Raw genomic sequence first — 26,219 nt, 5'->3', positions numbered from 1 at the left:
AGTGAGTTTTTGTTATTAAGGTTAAATAATTGATTTGAGAATGTCTGCCGTGGGATATTATATTACAACAAACTGATACACACGATATATGCTTGTTTATTTACGACTACCTATGCGGCATACACATATACATCCAGTTGGATCAATCTAAACATATAACTATTAGAGTAAAACATAAAAATGTCTGACACAGTCTACTTGTCATCAGCACTCACGTATAATTTTACAACCCCCACAACACAAACACCAAACACGTAAAAAAACATCAAAACGTCTAGATGTCATTATGCTATGCTTTGGAGGACAGCAACGTCTGGCACAGTCTACTAGTCATCATCACTCACGTCTAGTTTTACACACGTACATTGAAGGGAGAACAAGGTCACTGTCATCCATATTCAAGCTGCATCACATCGGCCTTTAAATAATGTCATCTGGAAGAGACAAACAGGTGGCTGGCAGCATCACAACTCACAACCACTCGATCCACTTCAGGCGAACCCATGCTTGCCGTAAAAGGCTATAGTAAAAGACTATGCTTGTGGTCAGAGGCAACTAAAGGGATCGGGTGGTCAGGCTCGTTGACTTGGTTGATGCATGTCATAGTATCCCAACTGCGTGGATCAATGATCATGATATCAATCACAAGATTGTCTGGCCCAGACTCGATTATTAACAGACTGTCGTTATATAGCTGGATTATTGCTGAGTGCGGCGTTAAAAAAGGAATAAACAAACAAACAAAAACACTTCAGGCGACTCTTTACAACGCTGATTTACCTGCTCATACTGGAGACAAATTGAAACCCGGATCTACACGTGATCCTACGTTGTAAAGACATGCAGGTGTATGTCACAGAACGGGACTAAGTCTTGCTTGTCCTCACGGTTCCGATCACTGCACAACAGTCGTAGGTTCTCAGATGGAACCTTGTTTATGAATAATAAGGTATGGAATTAACAGCTACTCTAACATAATAACAACCAAACTAACTATAGTTAGGCCCAGGCGCAAAGAAGGCCTAGTGTCAGAAGCGTTAGGTCGTCACGCCGAAGTTCAATGTTGGATTCATTATGGGTACATCGTGTAAAGATCGTTCTGTTTTAAGTGGTATGGCTGGACTCCTTCGAAAAGAGGTGAAAGGTTGACAAGGCCTTTGTTTCGCGTCCATTTCCAGCAATTAAAGTAGGTGGGATTATTTTACAAATCTACTTTTATCGTGCAGTCTTCTCTCTGATTATGGAAAGGGGCAAGTCCCATGCCGTCCTCACAATGTCGTTCCTCTGTCGATCCCGTGTTGGTGTGGAGTCTCTGCGCATTTCGTTCCCAGCCTTTCCGTATTTTTGACAAATATTTATCAACACACGGCAGAAGGAGTACCAGTTTCATAACGATAACACAAACCGGAAGAATGGAACACAGGAAGCTGAAAAATGTGAACGCTTTTGGAAATCCCCACTTTATCCAACCAGGAACACCCATGATCATCACGTGACCTGTTGAAAAAAACAACATGGTAAAGCCCAGTGATGACTGGACGAAGCGCCACTCCCGCCAGTTCAGAGAATCACTGACCGACGGCAGCGTGGTGGTTGCTAGGAGACAGAGCAGGATGAACGCCATGATACCGGCAAGACAAGCGGCCTCGCCCTTCCATATCATTTTCGTCATCATAGGAAGGTGAAGGTCGTGTGTAAGATTCGCGGGTATTTTAATTGCGGTTGAATGAAACCACGAGCCGAAATATGCTGGCGAAATCATTATGACCGACATAACAACATGGGCTAATATCAAGATGTAACAAAGAACTCCAAGCTGTTTTCTTGACTTCAACCAAGCATCCATCCATTTCGGGAACGGCTTGTGTTTTGTCCCATACGCCATCTGCATGAAAGCAGCGAAACATCCGGGCATGTAAGTCAAGGACATTAGTGTAATGCCCGTCGCGTAGATTGGTTTGTTGAGAACTTTCAAGAATATTTGATTATAACTGACCGTGTATTTTATAAAACACACATAAATTGTGTACAGACTCCAAAGACCGAATATAGCACTGGTGACAAGGACTGGCATCTTCCATTCAGGGAATAGACGTGTGACGTACGCCTCAATTCTCCGTGATGACGTCAACCCACCGAAATCTACTGGCACAAAGCCCATGTCACGTGCAAAGTTACTCACTCTGTCTCGTGCACTGACGTCATTGCTAGCAACGAAGACGTTTCTACTCCCGCCGGCGATGTCGTTTTCCATTACGTAGGCTGAAGTGACGTTGAAGGCCTTAACGACCGTTGCTGTTGGCAACAAAGACTGAAGAAGCTCCGCGTTAGATATCTTGTTTGAAGGACGATCTCTGTTTGACACATCGATGGTTATTGTGTTGGTGAATATGTCTGTGAGAGGTGATAGTGTGTCTTGGAAGTGTTCTGCGTGAAGAGCAACGAAGACAACGTCACACAGATTCACACATTCTGTTATTGTTGTGAGCTGAACATCACGGAGACATTTGTCATATTCCGACAATTTCCGGGACGCTGGTTTTCTGCTGCCGATGATGACGTCATACCCAGAGAGGATCAATCGTTTAGCAAGAGCTCTGCCGAAGGTGCCCGTTCCAATGATGCCAATTCTTCTGGAAATGTTTGGTTCCATCTCCCCCCTCTCGTCTTTGACGGCGTCGCTCTGTGGAATGATCTGGAAAAAGTAGAGATGTAGGTTATTTCATATGACCGTGTGATTTTATGTCTGTGTACTTGTTGTTCAGATATAATAAGTTTGATTGTGGTGTTGTTTGGTTGATTTGTTTTGGACATTGTTACGGTAGAGTAGTGTTTGCTTCATGTTGAGAATTTACTCATAGTTATAATAGAGTATGTGAATTTTGTTGAGTATTTTAATGGTTAATGATCAGCTGAATGTTGTCACGTATTTGATTGCAAATGAGTAGTTGTTGTCAAGCTGTTTATTGTTGTTATAGGAATGATGTACGCGTACTGGAGTGCATGTGGTTGTTGTTGTGTCTTTGTTGTTGAACAGTTAATTATTGTTCTTTTATAGTTTGTTTAACGCCGCAGTATTCAAGCTTTTCGATGGCGGTCTGGACCAGACAATCCAGTGTTTGACATCATCCCGTTAGTCGCCTCTGACAACGATCATAGGTTGATGAAGATGAATTCCAAACGGGATCTTCACTGGTCTTGATTGTTGTTTTAATTGTGGTGTACTGTGGCGTATTTGATTACTGCTGAGTATTTGACTGGGGCTGTGAACACCAACGTCTCACGGCTCACGGCTCATTCGGCCTAAATGTCACAGAATATTTCATAAAAGGGTAGGGTCTTTGGCACGTACATCACACCCCAGTCAACGGATGTAAATATATCTGAGGCCTTGTTTATTACAGTCAGGTTTATCAATGCAGTCAGCAATAATATTCCAGTTTATAGCCATGCAAGTTATTAAATTGATTTGCGACATCCAAACTATATGGCATTGGGAAGAACTAAATTAGCGAGTGTTATATACGACACATACGTGTTTCATTGGTATTCTAGAAGTTGGTGAGTAAATGAGAAAAAATACAACTTATGTATAACAACGTCTGGTTTATTGCATTTAGGGACGTTTCGGTGTAGCTTTGTACACCGTTATCAAACTAGAGTGACAACAACAAAGATTTGTTTGTTTGTTTGTTTGTTTGTTTGTTGTTCAACGCCGCACTCAACAGAATTCCAGTTATGTGACAGCGGTCATTAGAAACGAGTCTGGACCAGACAATCCAGTGATTGACATCATGACATAAATCTACGCAATTGGAATATGAGCCTGATGATAGCTCCTGATACATGAACTGTTGTTGTTATGCTAAGAACAGAGCGAACGGCTGTGGCATGTTACATTAAGAAGAAGTTAAACGTTTAATGTTTAAAACTATACAAGAATCGCATACATGTCACCATTTTTAGGGGATACGAATATGACCCATTTCTAATACAATATCTGTATCAATATAGATATATATCGAGGGGTTAGTGCCAGAACGGATTATAAAATATTAAAATTGACTTTATGACTTTCAAAACATTGTATTACCTTATATAATCCTACGCCAAAATATCAATGTAATACATTATATATTTTAAAAGATATTCAACAAGACATAAACATCTTATCACCTAACTCTGTTCTCGTGTTGCGCCAGGATGTTCTATACTAAAATACTACATGCTGGTATACACAACATTAAAGTTTTCACTCAATTCTATTAAGCCAGAAAAACGTATCGAGAATTGACACATTCTAGCACTCCGACATAGGCTTCAGACTCCTTTAATTGGAGCTGTAACAACTGATAAGCATTTGAGATGTGCTGGCTGTTTGTGTTTACGATTAGAGATAAGCGTTTCCCCGCACCAGATGATGTTAACTGGTGCTAGCCTTCTATGGCACAGGATGTTTATATCTGATCCCCGGGCTATATTCCAGTCAGCTTATACTAGTGGTCATTACTTGGTCCTGGCGTCGAAGATGAACCCGACTACACAAACGTTTTACAACGGAAATATCATAATCCCAATTATTTTCATCAATATAAATACGTTTAAGGTAAGTAAAACTGTAAATTTACTTAAATTATGTTATTTTACTAATTTTTGAAATTTGATCTCTTATATTGTTATAAAGTTACGACGCAACAACACGTCTGATGATTTATATAACCGTTTTTTACGTTTAAGTCATTATCAAATCAGTATTCGTTACTTTTAGTGCGTTCCTGGTTGTTTTCAGATAATCACAGGGAAAAAAAGATTAATTTTGCTATAAAACGGTATGTAAATGACATGGATGAGAGTAGTGTTTTTAACATAAACATCTTTCATAAACACAAGTAAACTTTACATAACATGCTAATAAGTTACCAACCACTGACAGCCCAGATCCATTGGCGGCAACCCACATGGAAACTGATCAGTTACCAACCACTGACAACCCAGATCCATTGGCGGCAACCCACATGGAAACTGATCAGTTACCAGCCACTGACAACCCTGATCCATTGACGGCAGCCAGCATGAATGCTAATCAGTTACCAACCACTGACAACCCAGATCTATTGACGGCAGCCAGCATGAATGCTAATCAGTTACCAACCACTGACAACCCAGATCCATTGACGGCAGCCAGCATGGATGCTTATCAGTTACCAACCACTGACAACCCAGATCTATTGACGGCAACACACATGGATGCTAATCAGTTACCAACCACTGACAACCCTGATCCATTGACGGCAGCCAGCATGAATGCTAATCAGTTACCAACCACTGACAACCCAGATCCATTGACGGCAGCCAGCATTGATGCTAATCAGTTACCAACCACTGACAACCCAGATCCATTGACGGCAGCCAGCATTGATGCTAATCAGTTACCAACCACTGACAACCCAGATCCATTGGCGGCAGCCAGCATTGATGCTAATCAGTTACCAACCACTGACAACCCAGATCCATTGACGGCAGCCAGCATGGATGCTAATCAGCTACCAAACACTGACAACCCAGATCCATTGACGGCAGGCAGCATGGAAGCTAATCAGCCACCAACCACTGACAACCCAGATCCATTGACGGCAGCCAGCATGGATGCTAATCAGTTACCAACCACTGACAACCCAGATCCATTAACGGCAGCCAGCATTGATGCTAATCAGTTACAAACCACTGACAACCCAGATCCATTGACGGCAGCCAGCATGGATGCCAATCAGGTACCAACTACTGACAACACAGATCCTTTGTCGGCAACGCATATGAAAGCCCCTCAAGGCTACATAGAGCCACTTCCCAGTAATAGCAGTAAGGATTTTGCCAATACCAAATCGGAAGAATATTGTTCATAGCAAATTTCATGAAAGGTCAAGTGCGGAATTGGAGGAAACTGTTGTTCTGAAGACATTACATGAAAGTCATACCAACTATATGTATGAATCTAAAATGAAAAGGTTTCAGACGGAGAGATTAGAACAACTTCTGCATTGTAATGGATACAAGTTACTGAAGTTTCCGGCTGATGGAAATTGCTTTTTTCAACCTGCACTTCAACCTAATGTGAGTGAATGTGAACTGAGGAAACAATTGTGTGATCATCTTGATGATATTATCATCACTCACTCTGATTTCTATGCTGAAGTGGAGGAAAACCATCTGGAAACGTGGCAAAGTTATTCACTGGAAGTGGAACATCTTCGTAGGAATGGATATTTCACCAATAAGGTTGCTGATTTCCTGCCATTAGCACTTGCTAACTGGTCAGGTCGTGGTGTCCGTATTTTCTCCAGCAAGGCATCAACTCCTGTAATTGATGTCCAACCTAAACTTCGTCAACAATGCACTGAGAGAAGAAAAATCCTCGCATTTACATCCATAAAAAGTATTGAAAATCATTATGATGCATGCACACCACCGGCTTACCATTTGTCAAACACTATGAAAGAATATAACATCACACAAACTTCTCAGTACTCAACATGAAACAACAAAAGCAGGTGCTTCTACAACTATCTGCCCTGGAACGTCCACATCAGCTGCAAGTTGTCTCCAGTCCATCAGCATCTCTGATGTTTCTTGTCCTGTTGTAAATGAACTCAATCGTGTAATGCCAGAAGGTCCTGTGATCAGTTCAAATACCTCAAGTCCAGTTCCAGTATCTTCACAGCATGGTGACGACACAGTGTCATCAGGTAATACAGCATCAACCCCAAACAAACAGAACCCATCTCGATCTGCAACTCCAAGAAAGTCGGCCGCTCCCATACACCTCCTAGAAAGGTCCTGTTTAGAAAGAGACGTGCGACGCCAGAGACTTGGTTAAAAAATAAAAGGAAACACTTGAGATTAGGTGGAATGGAATATGTAATCCAGCAAGGGAAGACCATGAAAGCAAAATCGGTTAAAGCAGTCGACTGCTCAAAATGTCGATATAATGCTCCCAGAAGATCACCAAAGAAGCTAGACAGAGTATATCTAAATCATTTAGAAGCTTGACATCATATGAAAGGCAAAAGGATTTTGTTTTTTCGAACACTGATGAAAAGAAAACCCGTACATACCTGGATGACAGTGACAAAAAGGTGGAAAAGAAACGCCAAGTCTATCAGGCATTTAATTTACAGTGGGAAGGGGCACTCGTGAAGAGCAACCTCCCCGTGGTGAGTGCTGGGTAACACTATAAGCTCTTACCCCGTGTGGAACTGGGGCAGAATGTGTCCACAGCACCCCATTGCTGGTCGTAAAATGCGACCCTGTGTCGGTGGAGGAAGGCACTGGAACCAGTAACCCGTGTTCCTTTTGCCCAACACACTGCTTTGACCCTAACTTCACCCAGACGGGTGTTAGAATGGGCCCGAATCTATCAATCGGCTGGTCACGTCATGACCTGTGCATGGAAGTTTGATTTTCAAAACATGTTCATCATAACATTGATTTTGCGATATGAAACATGACACCTTTGTAACCCTGATGTTGCAGACTGGATTCGGCTGCGACATCGTCCTTGTTGTCATTCGAAGGTGGGTGGGGAGCAAGAGTGTTGAATTCTATTCTTACACCATGTCTCATCACACTTCTTCTGGTTTATCAAAGACCTACAAACGTAGACATGTTGACTGTATTTCATCTGACGATGAAGCTAACCCTCAAAACTCTTGGTCTTGGTTTATAGTCATTGAATCTGCCGATGGCAATCCATTGAAATTAAACCCGTTTGCTATGTCCAAGAGTATAGAAGGTGCCGGCCGAGTAGTCAAAAATGTTACACGGCTTCGTATTGGTTCAATTCTGGTTGAATGTGCACATAGGCAACAATCTGTTAACCTACTGGGACAAAAGCAGTTCGTTAACACCAAGGTTGTTGTCTCGGTGCACAGGACGCTGAACTCCTGTCATGGTATCGTTAGAGACTATGCTCGTTGTCTTTCTGACATGAGCAAAGAAGAGATTGTAGAAGAACTAAAAGTCCAAGGTGTAACCGCTGTAAAGCGTTTCACTAAAAAACAAAATGAGAAAATTATCAAAACAAACACTTACTTGTTTACTTTTGACCTGCAGAAACTCCCTAATTATCTCAAAGCTGGCTACTTCAACATCAGAGTGGAGGTATACGTGCCAAACCCACTCCAATGCTTCAAGTGCCAAAAATTTGGCCATGGTGCTAAATTCTGCACCCGCAACACTGTCTGCGTCCGTTGTGGTGGAGCTCATGAGAACTCCGGCTGTACAAATGAAGCTATCAAATGAGCAAACTGCGATGGTGACCATGTTGCTTCATCGAAAGTCTGCACATCATATATACATGAGTCCCAAATTCGCAAAATATAATTACGCCTTCACCTCGTTCACGATCACCAGTTGAACCACCATGAGTTCCTGTAATATAATTCAATGGAACTGCAGAGGACTTAAGACTAATTTCAATGACTTGCAGTTATTAATACAAGATATTAAGCCATCAGCATTTTGTATTCAGGAAACATATTTACAATCACTTTGATATTAGACAGTACAATTCATATTATTTCTTTTCGCCTCCAGGAGCTAAAGCAACTGGAGGTTCATCAGTTTTGGTTAGGCAGGGTGTTATCCAGAGCCCTGTTCCTCTCAAATCCCCACTTCAAGCTGTTGCTGTTCGTATTACAATGCACATTGTTTTTACTCTGTGCTCTCTGCACATTCCACCATCTTCTAATCTTTATCAAACTGACCTTCCTGCGTTGTATGACCAGCTCCCCAAGCCATGTATCATTATGGGAGACTTAAACGGGCACAATCCACTTTGGGGTAGTGCCAATACAAACGGTAAAGGGAAGACATTAGAAGAGTTCATTTCTAAGAATTTTTATTTTTAATGATAATTCTAAAACTTTTTTACATCCTGGAACAGGTACCTACTCAGCTCTGGATATATCTATTACAGACTCGAATTTGAATGGTCGGTCAATGATGACCTCTGTGGAAGTGACCATTTCCCAACGATATTAAAACCTGTTACCGCCTCTGACAATCCTCCTTCAACAAGATGGAATTTTTCAAACGCCAACTGGCAATTATTTGAAATACTGGCTTTAAACAAATTAACACCTGCTCTATTTATTGACTTTCCCGATCAAATAAAAGCATTCTCCGATGAACTGACTAAAATAGCTGATGCATGTATTCCTAAGTCCTCTGCAAATCCTCATATCCCTAAACCGTGGTTTACCAATGACTGCAAACAAGCTAGGAAGGCACGGAAAAAGGCCGAACCCTATTTCCGTCGCCATCCTATGGTACATAATTTGAATAAATTTAAAATTCTAAATGCTAAAGCCAGGCGTACATTCAAACAAAATAAATGCCAATCTTGGCAAAATTATGTTTCAAAAATAAATTCACGAACACCCATGTCTAAAGTGTGGAATATGATACAGAAAATTAGAGGTAAGGGTTCTAAATCTAGCATCCATCATCTTAAGGATGGAGAGGAACTATTAACTGAGAAATATGATATTGCCAATAAGCTTGGAGAAACCCTCACTAAACATTCTTCTTCCTCTAACTACGTCCCAGAATTCCAAAGATACAGCAAGAAAAGAAAATTATAAACTTTAAATCAGACAATGGGGAAGATTATAATGAAATATTTTCCATACATGAGCTTCATACTGCACTTGACCAAGCCCATGATACTGCGACTGAATATACATTATCAACTCCTGAAGCATTTACAAGAACCATGTTTAGAAACCCTTCTGTTAATTTTTGATGGCATATGGACATCGGGCGAGTTCCCTTCCTCATGGCGTACCAATACCTAAGCCTGGACGTGATCATACTGATCATTCCAATTATAGACCCATTTCATTGACTAGCTGCGTTTGCAAAACTATGGAACGCATGGTAAATAATTGATTAGTTTGGTTTTTGGAAACCAACAATCTAATCAGTGATATCCAATGCGGTTTTCGTAAAAACCGAAGTACAATTGACCATTTGGTTCGTTTAGAATCATTTATTAAAAATGCATTTGTGACATGCTGTATCTCTTTTTCGATGTTGAAAAAGCTTTTGATACCACTTGGAAGCATGGCATTTTAAAAGATTTACATGACTTTGGTTTAAGAGGGCGCTTGCCTCAATTCGTATCACAGTTTTTAACAGATAGACAATTTCAAGTTTGTGTTGGATCAACCATGTCTGATCATTATAATCAGGATCAGGGGGTTCCACAGGGCAGTATTTTGTCTGTCACATAGTTTAGTGTAAAAATGAACAGTCTATCTAAAGTTTTTAATGACGTTGATGATTATATTATTTCATGTCGTGGCAAGAATATGCGTACCATTGAGAGACAGTTGCAGCTGTGTCTCAACAAAATCGAAAAATGGTGTCTTGAAAATGGTTTTAAGTTTTCAAAAGCCAAAACCAATTGTATTCATTTCTGTAGGGAATACAAGCATCATAGATATCCGGAGGCCAAGTTCTTGGGACTCATTTTCGATCATCATTAAACTTTTAGACCACACATTAATAATCTTAAAACTAAATGCCTGAAGGCTCTAGATTTGTTGAAAGTTGTTGCTAATACAAAGTGGGGAGGTGATCAGACAACCCTCCTCCACTTGTAAAGGTCTCTGATCCGCTCTAAATTAGATTATGGCTCGATCGTTTATGGTGAAGCCTGCAAGAGCAATTTACAACAAATAGATTCAATTCACCATCAGGGCCTATGACTATGTCTTGGCGCATTCCGAATATCTCCTGTGGACAGCCTTTATGTAGAAGCTGATGAACCGTCTTTGAAGCAACGCCGTATAAACTTATCACTACAATATATTACTAAATTACATTCTAACCCATTAAACCCTGCATACAACTGTGTTTTTCAACCCCTTTACAAAGAACTTTTTCACAGTAAGCCTAAGCTGGTCCCACCACTAGGCATTCGGATTAAACCCGACATTACAGCAACCAATATTGATTTAGATAATATTGCTCCTTTCAGGCTTTTGTCTTCTCCCCCTTGGCAACTTGTCAGACCGGAAGTAGACTTTACTCTTACACAATTTAAAAAATCAGACACTAATCAATTAATGTATCAACAAGAATATCTACAAGTTAGAAATAAATATAAATCCCACCATTCCATTTTTACAGATGGATCCAAGGATGGTAGCACAGTCGCCAGTGCTACTGTCATTAGATCAAAAACCATATCATCCCGATTATCAGACCATAGCTCAATTTTCACCGTAGAGGCCAAAGCAATATTAACAGCTTTGGAATATATTAGAAAACAGTCCAGCTGTAAACAGTTTATCATCTTTTCTGATGCATTATCTTGTCTACAGGCAATAAAATCGAGCTCTTCAAATCATCCATTTATTTTTTAATATTTGAGAACTTTATAATGATCTTTCAACTGGCCAATACAACATCGTCTTTTGTTGGTTGCCCAGTCATGTGGGCATAAAAGGCAACACAATGGCTGATGCTGCAGCAAAAGCAGCACTTGACAAATCTGTGACACCACTTCTGATTCCATACAGTGATTATAAACCTGTTATCAGATGTTACATCAAAGATCTTATGCAAAAGAAGTGGGACACCCAAGTAGGTATGAATAAATTACATCAAATAAAGCCAACTATCGGTTACACCTACTTGGGTTGTCAGTCCAGATTTGAGGAGGTCATTTTACGACGATGTCGTATTGGCCATTCAAGATATACCCATGGATATCTATTGAAAGATGAGGATACTCCGTTTTGTATCCCTTGTGATGAAAGAATCACAGTCAAGCATGTTTTTCTTGACTGTATTGATTTTTCCATCACAAGGGATAGTGTAAAAACAGTCAAGGACCTTTTTAATCATGTCAATTCTCATTTAAAATTGTGCTTTTTAAAAGAAACAGAATTAACTCATAAATTTTGTTGTACATAATGTGTTATTTTATATAATGGTAGTGCTTATTAATAACTTAGACTGTTAGTGGCTGTACCCTCGAGGGGGGTTGAAGTAGCGAAAAATTATTGTCCCCCTAAGAGGTACGTAAGTTCCATGTCATTCAAAGTATCTATATGCATACCAGACCTTTAAACGTAGTATTTTCGTCATTTTAACTTTAGGCTTAACTGGTCAACTATCGCCAGTGACTGTAGGGTGATATAAATCCCGCCGGCGTCCATGCAGGAAGCAAAGGTACTGTAAGTCCCCATGGTCCCTAGTATGGTGATCTCCCTTCAGTGACTGACGATCTCATTTTTATATTGTGTGGTTCTTTAATACTTACTGACGTCTCAACTAGTTTTAAAACAAATCTGTGATATTCTAGTTATTGTACTGCCTATCGTTGACAGGTTTTCATTTAGTCTAAATATATGTATCATTAATGTATAATTTCTCGTCACGATATGGCTGAAATACTGCTGATGTGACGTTAAATATTAACTCACACACTCACTTACAGTGGGAAGGAACAAGACATCTTGTTTGCTAGAAGTTTTTCATGAAGACTCTTGACATTGGGGAGTCATACATCAGCCACGCCTTACAGCGAAAGAGCCAGGGAACCTTTGGGAGCACTGAACGTCGAGTTACATAAGCCACACAATAAAACTGCCAGTGATCGCTTGACGAAAGTTAGGGAACACATTGAGTCATTTACAAAGATGGATGCCTACTATACAAGAAAAGATACAAACAGGCAATTTTTAGGACCAGAATTGAATATTAAAAGATGTATGAACTTTATAAGGAAAGGTGTTCTGCAGATGACAAAGGACCAATGTCTTTATTCCTCTACAGAAACGTCTTCAATAAAGAATATATTTTTTCTTTCCATGTACCATAGAAGGACCAGTGTTCGCTTTGCCAGCAATATTACAGAGCCCTCTGTCTTTGTTGGAACATTTGACATTTGAAGCAGTATTGTAGCTAGTTGGCGAAATTTTCTATATGACAAAACTGAATTGTTATAATTTCACAGTGCATGGTGCTGTTTACAAGAGCAGTACATGTTTTCTGTGGTCAGAGGTTGATGCCAGAGAGATTCATGCGAAATTGCATCATGTTTACCAATACAGTTGAAAGCAATGCCTCCTAACATCAAACAAGCTTTCCTGTATTCAGATACATGCACAGGGCAGAATAGGAACCAATATGTTGCTGCTTCCCTACTTCATGCTGTCACTACCACGGACCACATTGATGTCATTGACCATAAATTCTTGGAGCCAGGACACACCCAAATGGAGTGCGATGCAATCCACTCCAGTATTGAATTCGCCAAAAAGAAGACAAGTATTTTTGTCCCCAGCCAGTAGGATACTGTTATCAGAATGGCAAGAAGGAAGGACCCCTATCTCGTTATTCCAATCAAACACACGGATGTAATGGACTTCAAGAAATTGGCACATCAAAGACTGAAAAATACTAAAGTGGATGCCCTGACAGCATTTACTTCAAAACTGAACACGATGATGAGCAGTTCAGAGAAATCAAGGTTACAGCAGGCAGTAGACGAGGTAGACCTCTGAACACAACCAACTCCCTTACTTGTAGGCACACTGGGAAGCAAGAAATATCACATGCGAAGAAGAAAGACTTGTTATCTCATTGTAGATCTGGTATTACTAGTATTCCAAACGAATTTCATGAGTACTACAAAGCTCTCCCAACTGGTAACAGATCTGATTGTCTACCGGGACCAGATGCTATGGAGGAAGACTATGACACAGACATTGCATAATATGATGTGGGACTGTGGTGCTGTGTTCATTATTGCACTTGTGTGTTTGCGTACATATAGCAATGTGTGCTTGTGTACGTGCGTGTGATTGTACTAGTCCGGACTAATGCCAATGTTATTATGCCACAGTTAAACATGAATACCCGACTCAGATTTGTGGAAGTGTGACATTGTTGAAATGCTGATCCTGGCTGTATTATATTTGACAAATTCCTGCATTACTTCCTTATTAATTTCCTTTTTAGTGAGCCACAACAATGGCGTGAATGATCAAGCTAAGAATTCCATTTAGGAACGTAAGATTATTGTAACCACATTAAAATGTCTTATGACAGCTAGGTTGGATATCCAAATACAATCTGAGATAACTGTTCTTAAGAATTGCAGTTTTTGTATGTTCATAAATTGACTTTGAATGAAGCTGAGCTGGAAAATGTATATATTTTTGGTGAATACTGCGAGTTATGTCACCATTTTGAAAATTGAACGTTGGGTACAGATCTGTCTATCTATTTATCTATCACTCTGTACATATACTGTGCAGCATTGGAAACGCACCAGTAGAAAATGTTGAAAATTTCAAAGGCGTTTATCTGTAGATGGAAAATAACATGGAATATTATGCTGACAACATTGCAGATCATGCATACTGATGTTAAAGCGACCAAAAACAGATTGCGAGAACGCACCATTGGACACATCACCTAAACGCAACAAACTGCATATAAGACAGTATAAGAGATGTTCTGAACGAAGCCACTTTCATTTACGCTGAATACACAAAGAAGAACGTTAAAACGTTATGCCAAGGTTGACAGCTGAGGAACGTGAACGTGACTTGGGCATGATTCAAGCCGTATTTCCAGTAGAGTTATCGCACAACGATTTGGATGCCACCATTCGACAATCGTTCGACTGCAGAGAAGACATCAGCAAACCGGAACCACCAGGGATCGTCCACGTCCTGGCCAACGACGTATCACGACCCCACGTCAAGATCGCCATATTGTTCGCAGACATCTTCATGACAGAACGTTGCCAGCTGCCAGGACTGCAGCAACTGTCCACGGTCGACGAGGGGTCATCAGTGCAGACACTGTGCGACGTCGTCTTCGTGCTGCTCAGTTGTGTGCTCGACGTCCTTACGTCGGACCCATCCTAACTGATAGACATCGAAATGAACGGCAGCGTTGGGCTGAACGTCATTGTCATTGGAGTTACAGCGATGGCATGGTGTCTTGTTCTCCGATGATTCTCGTTTTCATCTTCGTAATGCTGATGGTCGGTTGAGAGTATGGCGTAGACGTTGAGAACGTTATCATCCAGACTGTGTTGTACAGACTGATCGATGCGGTGGAGGCAGTGTCATGGTGTGGGGTGGCATCAGTTATCATCACAGGACCGATCTGCATGTGTGCCGGGGAAGAGTTAATGCCCTTTATTACCGTGACAACATCTTGCTGAATCACGCCATGCCCGTCTTCCGTACATCAGGATCTGCACACGTTACAGCAAGACAAAGCCAGGGCTCAAACAGCTCGTGCCTCAACGCAGTATCTTGCATACTTGCATATCTAACAACATACCACTGCTTTCATGGCCAGCACTGTCACCAGATTTGTCTCCCATCCAGCATCTGTGGGATTACCTCAGTCAATGCATTTCATGTCGCCCACAGATTAACAACCTGAGATAACTGGAAAACGCTCTGCAACAGGAAAGGAATGCCATCCCCCAGAACATTATTCGAAGGCTGATCGGGTCAATGCGAAGGCGTTGCATGGCTTGTGTTGCTGCAAATGGTGGTCATACACGTTACTGACTTTTCATTTCGACCCCATATGTCTTTCATACACAGATAAATTAAACCTGTTCGAAGACTAGGGATTCCAGTTTTTTTATGGATTTCAGTTTTTTTATGGTCTTTGTGGTTTATCCTTCTATCGATATTTAAGAAACCTTCATTGCCTGCTGGCATATATTTTCAAACGTCAGAACTTTTATGACTGGTGCGTTTCAAATGCTTTTCAGTATATAATATACTAGTATATAGATAATAAGCTAAATATGTACCCATTGTTATATAAATGAATATATATTTACATAAATAAATAATTGTTCAAAGGTTTTAAACGGATCTTCTTTTCATCTATTATTTTAAAAATAACGTTTCTCTGTTAACTTTGTGTAAACACATTTCCACTCATTAACATCACAGCCTGACATTAACTTAATTTTTCAGAATATTCAAGCTAGAATATTCAAGAAGTAAATATTCCAAAGATGAAGCAAGAAAAACTAAAGATCTAAACTTAAAATTAGAAATCAGTGATACTCTTTTTTTAGAAACATTTTCCCACCTATTTAAAGAAAACCAAAAATGAAGAAAGTAAAAACTTAGAGGAAAACATAAAGCAAATAGAAGTGGAAATTAGGGGAGATTTTAAGAATATAAGTGAATCAAAGCTGTCAGACCTGTCTAATTATAAAGTTCTTTTTGAAAAATTAAAAGAAGAAGAATCAAGAGGAATACAAATAAGAAACAGAATCCAGTGGTACGAGGAAGGAGAAAAAACATCAAAATATTTTTGTCATCTTGAAAACAGGAATTATACCAGTAAACTACTTAGCAGTATTATAAATGAAAAAGGGGAGTTAATAACCGATGGACAATCTATCTTAACTGAACAAAGAAATTTTTATGAGAAACTATACTCCTCAAATGGAGAAAAAACTAATGAATCCAAAAATTTATTACACAAACTTAATACACCAAAACTTAGTAAATCACAGTTTGATTATTTAGAAGATATTATTAACATGAATGAAATAACAAAATCTATGAAAAATAACAAAAGCCCAGGTATCGATTGATTCCCTGTAGAGATTTTCAATTGTTTCTGGAAAGATCTTGGAATATGGGTATACAGATATATTACGGAAACATTTACAAATAACGCTTTAAGTCTAACAATAAATAGATGTGTCATTACCTGTATACCCAAAGGCACTAAAGATAAACAACTTCTCAAAAACTGGCGACCAATTTCTCTCTTATATTCACTATATAAAATTTTGAGGACATGTATAGCAAACAGAATTAAAACAACACTTAATACTCTTATACATGAAAACCAAACTGGCTTTATCCCTTAAAGATGTATTAGCGTAAACATACGACTACTATATGATATCTTGTTTGAGAAAAAAATACAAAATAAGCCTGGTTTACGATTACTTATAGACTTTGAAAAAGCTTTTGATACTGTTTCAAAACAATTTACCATGCTGACACTGGAAAAGTTTGACTTTGGACCTAATATAAGAAAATGGATATACATACTTATAAATAATGCTTCATCTTGCATCATACAAAATGGACACTTATCTACATTCTTCTGTAACGAAAGGGGATGTGGACAAGGAGACCCATTGTCTCCATATCTATTCCTGCTTGTTGCAGAAACGTTGGGAATAATGATTCGTGATAATAATGCAATAAAAGGTATCAAACTGAATAATGTGGAACATAAACTTGGACAATATGCTGATGATACTGAAATATTTCTAGATGGGACTGACGACAGTTTAAGTACAGCGGTTGACACCCTAAATGATTTTCATAAAATGTCAGGATTAAAAATTAATATTGATAAAACAAAAGCAATATGGATAGGTTCAATGACAGGCAGTGACATCAAATTATGTCAGGATCTGAAACTAGACTGGAACAGTGGGGACTTTGAAATAGTGGGAATAAAGCTTAACTCAAACTTAAACAATCTGTGGGTAATCAATACAAAGAAGAGAATTGAAATTATTAACCAAATTTTAGGGAATTGGGGGAAAAGAAATTTCACATTGATAGGTAAAATTACTGTTGTCAAAACCTTGGCCCAATCAACCTTAGTACATATATTCTCTTCTCTTCCAAACCCTCCAAGTGAATTTATTGATGAACTTAACAAAATATTGTACAGATTCATATGGAATGAGAAAAGGGGCAAAATAAACCGAACATCTTTAATTAGAAAATATGATGAAGGCGGACTGAGAATGATAGAGGTAAAGTCTTTTATAATTGCTCTAAAACTGTCAGTTCTCAAAAGACATCTCCAAGATAAAAACTGTAATAACCCTAGCATCTTTCCACTCAAAAACATATTCCTACTTGGGGCCAATATTGAAAACTGTATGTACTCAGCTAACCCTCACTGGAGAGATGTTTTGTCTGCTTGGGGAACACTGTATAGAAGACACAAACCTAACTCCACAAACATTGAAGAAGTACTATCACAACCTCTATGGTGTAACCATCAGTTTAAAAAAACCGATTTCATTATAAGAAATTGGTTTTTAAAGGTAATTTACACTTTTAAAGATCTCTGCAATGAAGATGATATAATGCCCTTCAGTGAACTTAAAAGAAAATACCAAATTAAAGGCACAATTATTGACTATTACCAAGTTATATAAAACTTATCAAAATCCTGGAAAGATACTATTAGAAATAATCACATTATTTTATATAATCAACATTTAAATACAACTTTGATGGACTTACTTGTGGCGCCTAGAGGCTCCAGATAGTTTTATGATAAGATTAATACAGCAAATCTCCCAACAGTCTGTGAAAAATGGGATACCATTCTCGACTTAAATATATACTGAGTCAAATTTTTAAAAGTAATCCCACATATGATATACAACGGACAAATGTATCAGAGAAGGTAATTTTTAATCATTAATGTCCAAAGAAGGAATTTAATTAACGGTGATAAAATAATTTCTTCCAAGCACCTACGGTATTCGGTAATAACATTAACAGTTTAAATCCCAAGCACGAGAAACTGATGGCACACAAGTTCAGTAGCGTGTATTGCCACTATGTGCGTTGACAACGCCTCCACATGGACCTTGTGATGCTTGTGAACACATGATTGGGAAGATGACGCCATTGTTGCTGCAAAATGGTGCCAAGATCTTGCAACTTCTGTGGTTGGTTTTGGAAAGTGCGCAGACTTCTGCCAAGAGCATCCCAGACGTGTTCGATGGGATTGAGGTCGGGAGACTTTGACGGCCAGTCCATGACGTTGACTCCCGCATTCTGAAGAAAATTCCTTGTTAAAATTGCTGTGTGGGGTCTGGCATTGTCGTGTTGGAAGATAAAACCGGGTCCATGTGCTGCCATAAAAGGCAGAAGTTTTGGTGCCAGTACCTGGTCGCGGTAAGCAGCAGCGTTTAGGTTGCCACGGATGACAAGAAGCCTGGAACGTGCATTGCCACAGAAAGCACCCCACACCATGACACGTCCGCCTCGAAATCTGTCAACTTCCTGTACACAACACCTGGCGTAACGTTCATGACGGCGCCTCCACACCCTCGCCCTACTATCAGCAAATCGAAGATTAACTTGGGATTCATTACTGAAGCCGACTTGATTCCAATTCCTCTGAGTCCATCGTAAGTGTCGCTGTGCCCACAATTGACGTTGACGTCCGTGTAATTGAGTCAGAATCGGCCCGCAGTATGGCCGTCGTGCTTAAAGTTGAGCTGTTCTCAGATGGTTTCGAACAGTTTGCACACTCAGTCTAGCCCTAAACAGTTCATTTCTGGTTGATGTAGCCGTCAAAAATCGGTTACGGAGGTGAAGTAAGACAATCTAACGATCCTCTGCATGTGACGTCACACATGGTCGACCTGGCCGAGGGCGATCAGTGGTGGTAGCCGTTTGCTGTAGACGCGTCTGTAAATCATAAACAGTCCGTCGAATACAACCCATCGTCCTTGCGACTTCAGCTACGGACGTTCCCGTCTGCAACATGCCGATGGCACGTTCACTTTGCACATTTGAGAGGCGTGCCATGACAAACGGCCGTAAAGACTTTTGTTTTCTTGTGTTTTTTCTGTTTTTGTTAATGACTGCTAACAAGTATGGCTGGAAACACGTGCGGTATTATGGCCACGGGACCAGTTGCACGTGAAAAAACACTTTTGTCACTATTGTGCAGTGCACATGATTTTGATCGATTCACCTGCACAAAAACGGGTGTTATCTGAAGACAATACGTGGCCATTACTGTTTAAATACACAATAAGGGCCCAAAATGATAACTGGTCAAAATGTTAAAATTTTAGGATTGTGAAGTTTTTAATTTGGTTCAGTATATCATGGAAGGATGTTTTTATTAGATATAGAAAATGTACAAAAGATGTAAAATTACTTGATTTTCAATCTCAATTTATTTATCGCACCATCTATACAAAGAAAGAATTGTTTAAAATGAAAATTCTCGATGATGATCTGTGATCGTTCTGTGAAACTGATACTGAATCCTTACTTCATGTATATTTGGATTGTAAGCATGTTAAAGAGAAATGTTAAAGTTGAATGTTTTCTGAATACAAAATGTTTAAAACAATTTACATTTACAAAATGCTCTGTTTTACTCGGGTACAACTCTAACATTCTGTTAAATCACATCATACTGGCCTGCAAAAAATATATACATGTATCAAGTATTAAGAAAAACAAATTGTAACTTGAAACGTTTCTGAAGACTTTAATTGATATATTTCGGATAGAGAAATCAATTGCACACAAAAACAATACAATAAGACAGTTGGACAGAAAATGGAAAGATTTGGCAAATGAACTGTCTAGTTAATATGTGTCTATTTTTTTCTTATTTTTTTTTCTTATTTATTTATTTATTTATTTTTTAATATATTTTTTTACACAACCGATTTGTAAGGATTTAGCACCACACTTAGTTAATAAATATGGCAAATATTTGCCCGTTTTCACAATGTGTAAACTTTGATGGACACCTGTAGCGAACTTAAACTTGCTGACCTGCTGTCTGCTGTATAGGTAACCTATACCTAACAAGTATGCCACAAGACATGCTACTCCATGTATTACTCTGTAATGTAATATACTGAATTGAATAAAAAAATATTTTTAAAAATAATAAAATAAATAGTTTTTCAGACTATTTAGCATTTTAGTTTTGAAACAAACAATTCAATGTAAATGTAAATGTACAACATTAAATAAAATTAACAATGTTTGGTAAAGACAACACTGACATTCCTTTAGTTCTTTTTGGCAATGCCAGATAATAGTTAAGGCTGGTAAGTGATTATAACCACTTGTTTGTAGCAAGCGATGCTTTGGAGTGTCAGCTTACACCAGGATAATGTTATCAGTCTGTGTGTCAAGCTGACTCTGTGGTTGAGTTGTCGGGAGATAAGCTGTTATTGCTATTAATTGGCTTGCTCATTGAGAAAGTTTCTGAAGCATAAACGTATGTCCTGTGTTTGGGGTAATTTGACGCAAGCAGAATGTTATCATTTATCAGGGCCACAATGTATCACTTCTGTTTACAAGGATCTGGGCCTCACATTTCCCCCTTCCTGTATAATGTTTATGCTGCCAGCAGTGTGCGAGCTTAGCCTCAATTTTGTAATTGATATCTTTTCCCGTAAAATCCAAGCCTCGTCCTCAAGTGCGAGCTACAAACAGTAAATACAATTTGCTAGCAGATGACACATCCACTCTCTAGTTTCTGTCAGCTTGATAAACAGGTTTCTACTAAAACAACTTTGTTTTTTTTACTTTTATTAGTTTTCCATGTTACGAAATATATTCACTGAATATTAATGCTTTTCACCTGGGTGATAAGGTTTATTCATTTCATGATGAGGACCATCTTTGATAAAATTTGTATGCAAAAAACTGTATGCATACCTGACAGGGACAACATGGGCTACCATAATGAAACGATGTCTTACATTTTTTCTCAGGAGGAATGCCATCATGCAGCTTTTTTTCTATTTCCTTTCTGACTTTTTGGATGGCATAACTGCACACACATTCACAAGATGCAAAATTCTACGAGCATTTAAAGTTCTACATTATATTAATGCATACACAAGCCTAATTGGTACGAATGTACTCTTGATATTTTCCACTTGAAAAATCATTAGTTTTAGAGGCGTCAAAATTCCAATATGTTCATACCATTCTTGACAAATCTCAAGTGATGTGAGTTGGAAGTCCTAAAATCCAAAAGTAATCGTCCACCACATCAGTAACAGTAGTATACTGCTACAGCAGACGATGGGTTGGAGCCAATCATTTTACTGATAGAGGTCACGTGACTAAAATCTTGACTACTTCCGGTGCCGTGAAGGGTTACTATTCCTAATTAAAACTAACAAACCATTACATATTTGAGATTGAAGTTCTGATTTATTTAAGTGCAAATGTCTGTTCAGTGTGATAACACTGACAAACTATGTCCAGACAGCTTAAGACAGAAAGAACCAAATGTCAAACACCACAACCTGTAAACCATCAGTTTAGACCCCTGACACACAAATTAGACCCTCAATGACATATCAGTCAACATAAATTTAAACAAACGGTGTTAAACTGCCCTCAAGTAACGTATATGTCATTAGAATGTGATGCTGTCAGTAACGTGCCAGATTTATTTATGTGTCTGGCCGCTCTGTGTGGGACTTCTTGGTCACTTCGAGGGGGAAACTGGGGACTGTCTTTTATCCAATTAAAACCATATTTACGGTTGTAGCTCCTCCTATTTTAAGGTGGATATAGGAAGCATTGTGATCAGTGATTGCACGAAACATAGGAATTGGCCCATCCTCCCCTTAAGATAGATGGAACCAATATTTTTGTGAATGACTTCTACCCTGTGAGAGAATATTTTGAGTTCACGTGACTTCAATAAAAATGTTCTCGCAACTTCTGCAGTGCATGAATAGGTTATATTTTGGTATTATTTTGATAAATTGACGTATGTGGAAAAGGGAAATATATGAAAACATTACATGTTCATATAGGATTTGTAATACAAGATTTATATGAGGTAGGTGTAGAGCCCAGGATTTTTCATTTCCTGTGACAGGGGTTGTGATGTCACTGTGGGGATTTTAGCATTGAATCTTTTTATAACCTGTGTGAAAGTGATATACTTATGATACGTGTGTCCTTATATACGTACATGTATATACTCATATATATGATACATGTATCTGTACATGTCACTGAAATGCTGTTCAGAGCGGCCTTAAACCAAAACACACTACTCAACACTAGCCCCACTTGTTCTAGTTGTCTGAACGTAAAGCTGACTGTGTTGCGAGATTAAAATGTCAGATAATGTTAATAAATGCCCAAATATCTGCACAGAAACCTCACAAGACCGCCTGTCACAACACCAGATTTGTTTATGAATAACACCCTTCTCTTATCAACCTTGACATCTCAAGGGCTGAGATAAATTCACATGTCTGTTCAAAACAGGAGAAGTGAGGTGAAGTTGGAGGTGAAGTTGGATTTAACGTCGCGTTCAAGTTTGTTGCACTTATATAGCGACGTGCATGCACGTTTGTGATGATACTTGTACAAGTACAGACTAATACTGATTTATAGTGCTACCCACTGAGATACCATGCCGCAGTTTAACATGAATAGAACATCCCACTCAGACACAGTATAGTGACTCCGAGCCGACCAGTCCTTGTTTTAGCCCCTTAATGCCGAGCGCCAGACAGGGTAACAACAAGTACCATCCTTTAACGTATTTTATTATGACGCGGCCAGGGATCGAAACCCGAACCTTCCGCTCTCAGGGCGGACGTTCTACCACTGGACCACGCAGACGGTCGTTTAAACACAGGAGAGTAGCGTGCAGTCATAATGTGAAATAAACGTAACTGGAAAACACTGAGATAGTTGATTGTAACCTTCACGCGAGCCGAGGTTCAAACTCGTAGATGTACAGCGTTCTCTGGCCAAGTTTAATGAGAAATACAGTGTTGGTTGGAAGAGCGACCATACGTCAGTATCGGCGACATGTCACCGTGTGGATCTGTCACCGTGTCACACAGATGACACCCTTAATCTCTTTGGTCATGTGGACAAGGCGTTCGACCGCGAATCAAAAGACCCGTGGTTCGAATCCCATCATGGGACTCGGAAATTGCTACAAGTCCAGACACTCATACACACTTCCTCCACACCAAGCTGATACACCGTACATGTTACTGAAATGTTCACCTATTCTGTTTTTACTAATATATATTTTGAGGGGGCGATGTGGTAGCCTAATTGTTAAAGCGTTCGCCCGTCACGCCGACGACCCGGGTTCGATTCCCCACATGGGTACAATGTATGAAGCCCATTTCCGGTGTCCCTAGAGCTGATATTGCGGGAATATTGCTAAAGAGGCGAAAAAACTATTAAGACATACATACCCACTCACTCACTAATAGACCCGCGAAGATCCGAGATAGAATAGGTCTTCAGCAACCCATGCTTGCCGTAAAAGGCGACTATGCTTATCGTAAGAGGCGACTAAGGGGATTGGGTGGTCAGGGTCACTGACTTGGTTGATGCATGGCATCGTATCCCAATTGCGTGAATCAAAGCTCAATGTATCAATATGTCATATTATATGCATCAGGCCACGAGTTTTTGTTGATTTAGATTAGTAAATTTTAAACCAAGAAAGCGTTTTCTTCCCAAACATATTCTTTTTGCATTTCGGAACACATGTTATGTTTTATCGACAAGTAGGGAAATACACACATATTTCGTTAAGAAACTGAATGTTTTGATCTGTGAGAAAAGATATTTCAACAAACGTTATTGAGACAATACGGTGATCGTTGTCCAGGGCTATGACACTCTCCAAACATGTATAACACGTGTTCTAATTGTTTCCCTACCTTAAGACAGCAAGTCATGTTTCTTGCAGCACAAGTTCCGCGTGCAACACGTGATGTTAGCGGCAACACAATTCCCACGTGCAACACGTTTCGCTTTAAGTCTCGGGCGTCGTATCGAACAGAGCGATGATGTCAGTTTCAAGCCGAATCCCACGTGCAGCACATAATGTCAGTTTCTCCGCAGTTTTATTCCTCGTGCAAAACGTTCTGTGAATTTTAATTCGAATCCCATGTGCAGCACTCGTGTCATGTCAATTTCACCGCGACCTCCTTGCACAGTAATCCCAGTATGTTTCTTCGTGCTTGTCAAGATTATAACTGCAGCCAATCAGCAATCGGCCCCCTGGTACAGATGACTTATATTATATTTACTGCTTATCTGATGCAGCATGGGAAGTGTGAAATACAATACCGACCTACTAATAAAAGAGGGCATCTGCGTGAGATGGGAGTGGCAGGACTTCTTGTCTATCAACACACAGTCCGACTTTCGTGATAAGGTGCAGAGGCTGGTCGACTGATAAGCTGGCAGCTGATGCAGTGTCACTCCCCGCCACTTGAAACATGATAACGAAATATCGCAAAGATAATGATGTTTGTTGTTTAACGCCGCACTCAGCAATATTCCAGCTATATGACGGCAGTCTGGACCAGACAATCCAGTGATTGACATCATGAGCATCGATCTACACAATTGGGATCGATGACATGCGTCAACCAACTTTTAGGGCAAGCATGGGTTGCTGAAGATATATTCAATCCCGGAACATGGAGCTACTGGCGCTGATGAGGGACTATGTCATTGTGGGTTTAGTGAGTGAGTGAGTATGGTTTTACGCCGCTTTTAGCAATATTCCAGCAATTTATAGATAAAATGGGAAGAAAAAAATTGTTTTGAATAAGTATCGATTCATCCAAAAAATTAAAATAAAATATATAGACGTGAAACATGATAAGCATGACGGGGGCCTATGAATAAAGGGTTAAAACTTTTAAACTTAGTTTAACGTGGGAGAGGAGGCGAGGCGGCAAAATTCGCAGTGTTTATGTCTTGGCAGTGTGACTGGGAGCTTGTTTATGGTCTTGAACTTGAGGGTAATTGAATGGATAGGCGAACACGATAATATTATGATGGATATGAGAAATGTGGGGCGCTGACATCGTAGAAGACTCGCTTAGAATTTTGATCCCGAACCGAAATGAGAAAAGTTGTTCATAGTCGGTGTTGTGGATGGTGAATTTGTTTGGGATGGTCTAAATAGTTGTGTATTGTAGCTATAGGTTGGCGTTTGAGACATATGTTGTCATGGCTGTAAAGTCCGCCGGTGGATATAGCCAGGATTTCTGAGGTAAAAGTATGAGTATAAGTTCTGTAATGGCAATCGCTGGTAATGGGTTAAGCTTGGTTGGTTTGTTGTTTTACGCCACACTCAGTACTGTTCCAGCTATATGACGGCGGTCTATAAATAATCGAGTCTGGACCAGACAATCCTGTGATTGACATCATGAGTATCGACCCATGCATCAACCAAGTCAGCGAGCCTGACCACCCGATCCCGTTGGTCGCCTCTGACGACAAGCATAGTCGCCTTTCACGGCAAGCATGGGTTGCTGAAGACCTATTCTCTCCGGATCTTCATAAGTCCATTTGTTGAGTGAGTTAATATGG

At 39.6% G+C, this 26,219-nt stretch overlaps 1 protein-coding gene across 1 annotated transcript; it reads right to left on the bottom strand.

The window, feature by feature from the left end:
• Positions 1–952: 952 nt before the first annotated feature.
• On the bottom strand, positions 953–24,846 carry LOC139441580 (metalloreductase STEAP4-like). The gene is made up of 2 exons (XM_071222392.1): positions 24,551–24,846; positions 953–2,695 (listed from the first exon to the last, which is right to left on the bottom strand). The coding sequence occupies exons 1-2, from the start codon at positions 24,566–24,568 to the stop codon at positions 1,202–1,204; spliced, it is 1,512 nt and encodes a 503-aa protein (XP_071078493.1). The 5' UTR covers positions 24,569–24,846; the 3' UTR covers positions 953–1,201.
• Positions 24,847–26,219: the final 1,373 nt, after the last annotated feature.

This window comes from Haliotis cracherodii, unplaced genomic scaffold (genome assembly GCF_022045235.1).
Source record: "Haliotis cracherodii isolate W230 unplaced genomic scaffold, xgHalCrac1.p SCAF_41, whole genome shotgun sequence".
NCBI lineage: Eukaryota > Metazoa > Mollusca > Gastropoda > Lepetellida > Haliotidae > Haliotis > Haliotis cracherodii.
Note: the sequence above shows the minus strand (reverse complement) of the source record. Positions and strands in the feature narration are given on the sequence as shown.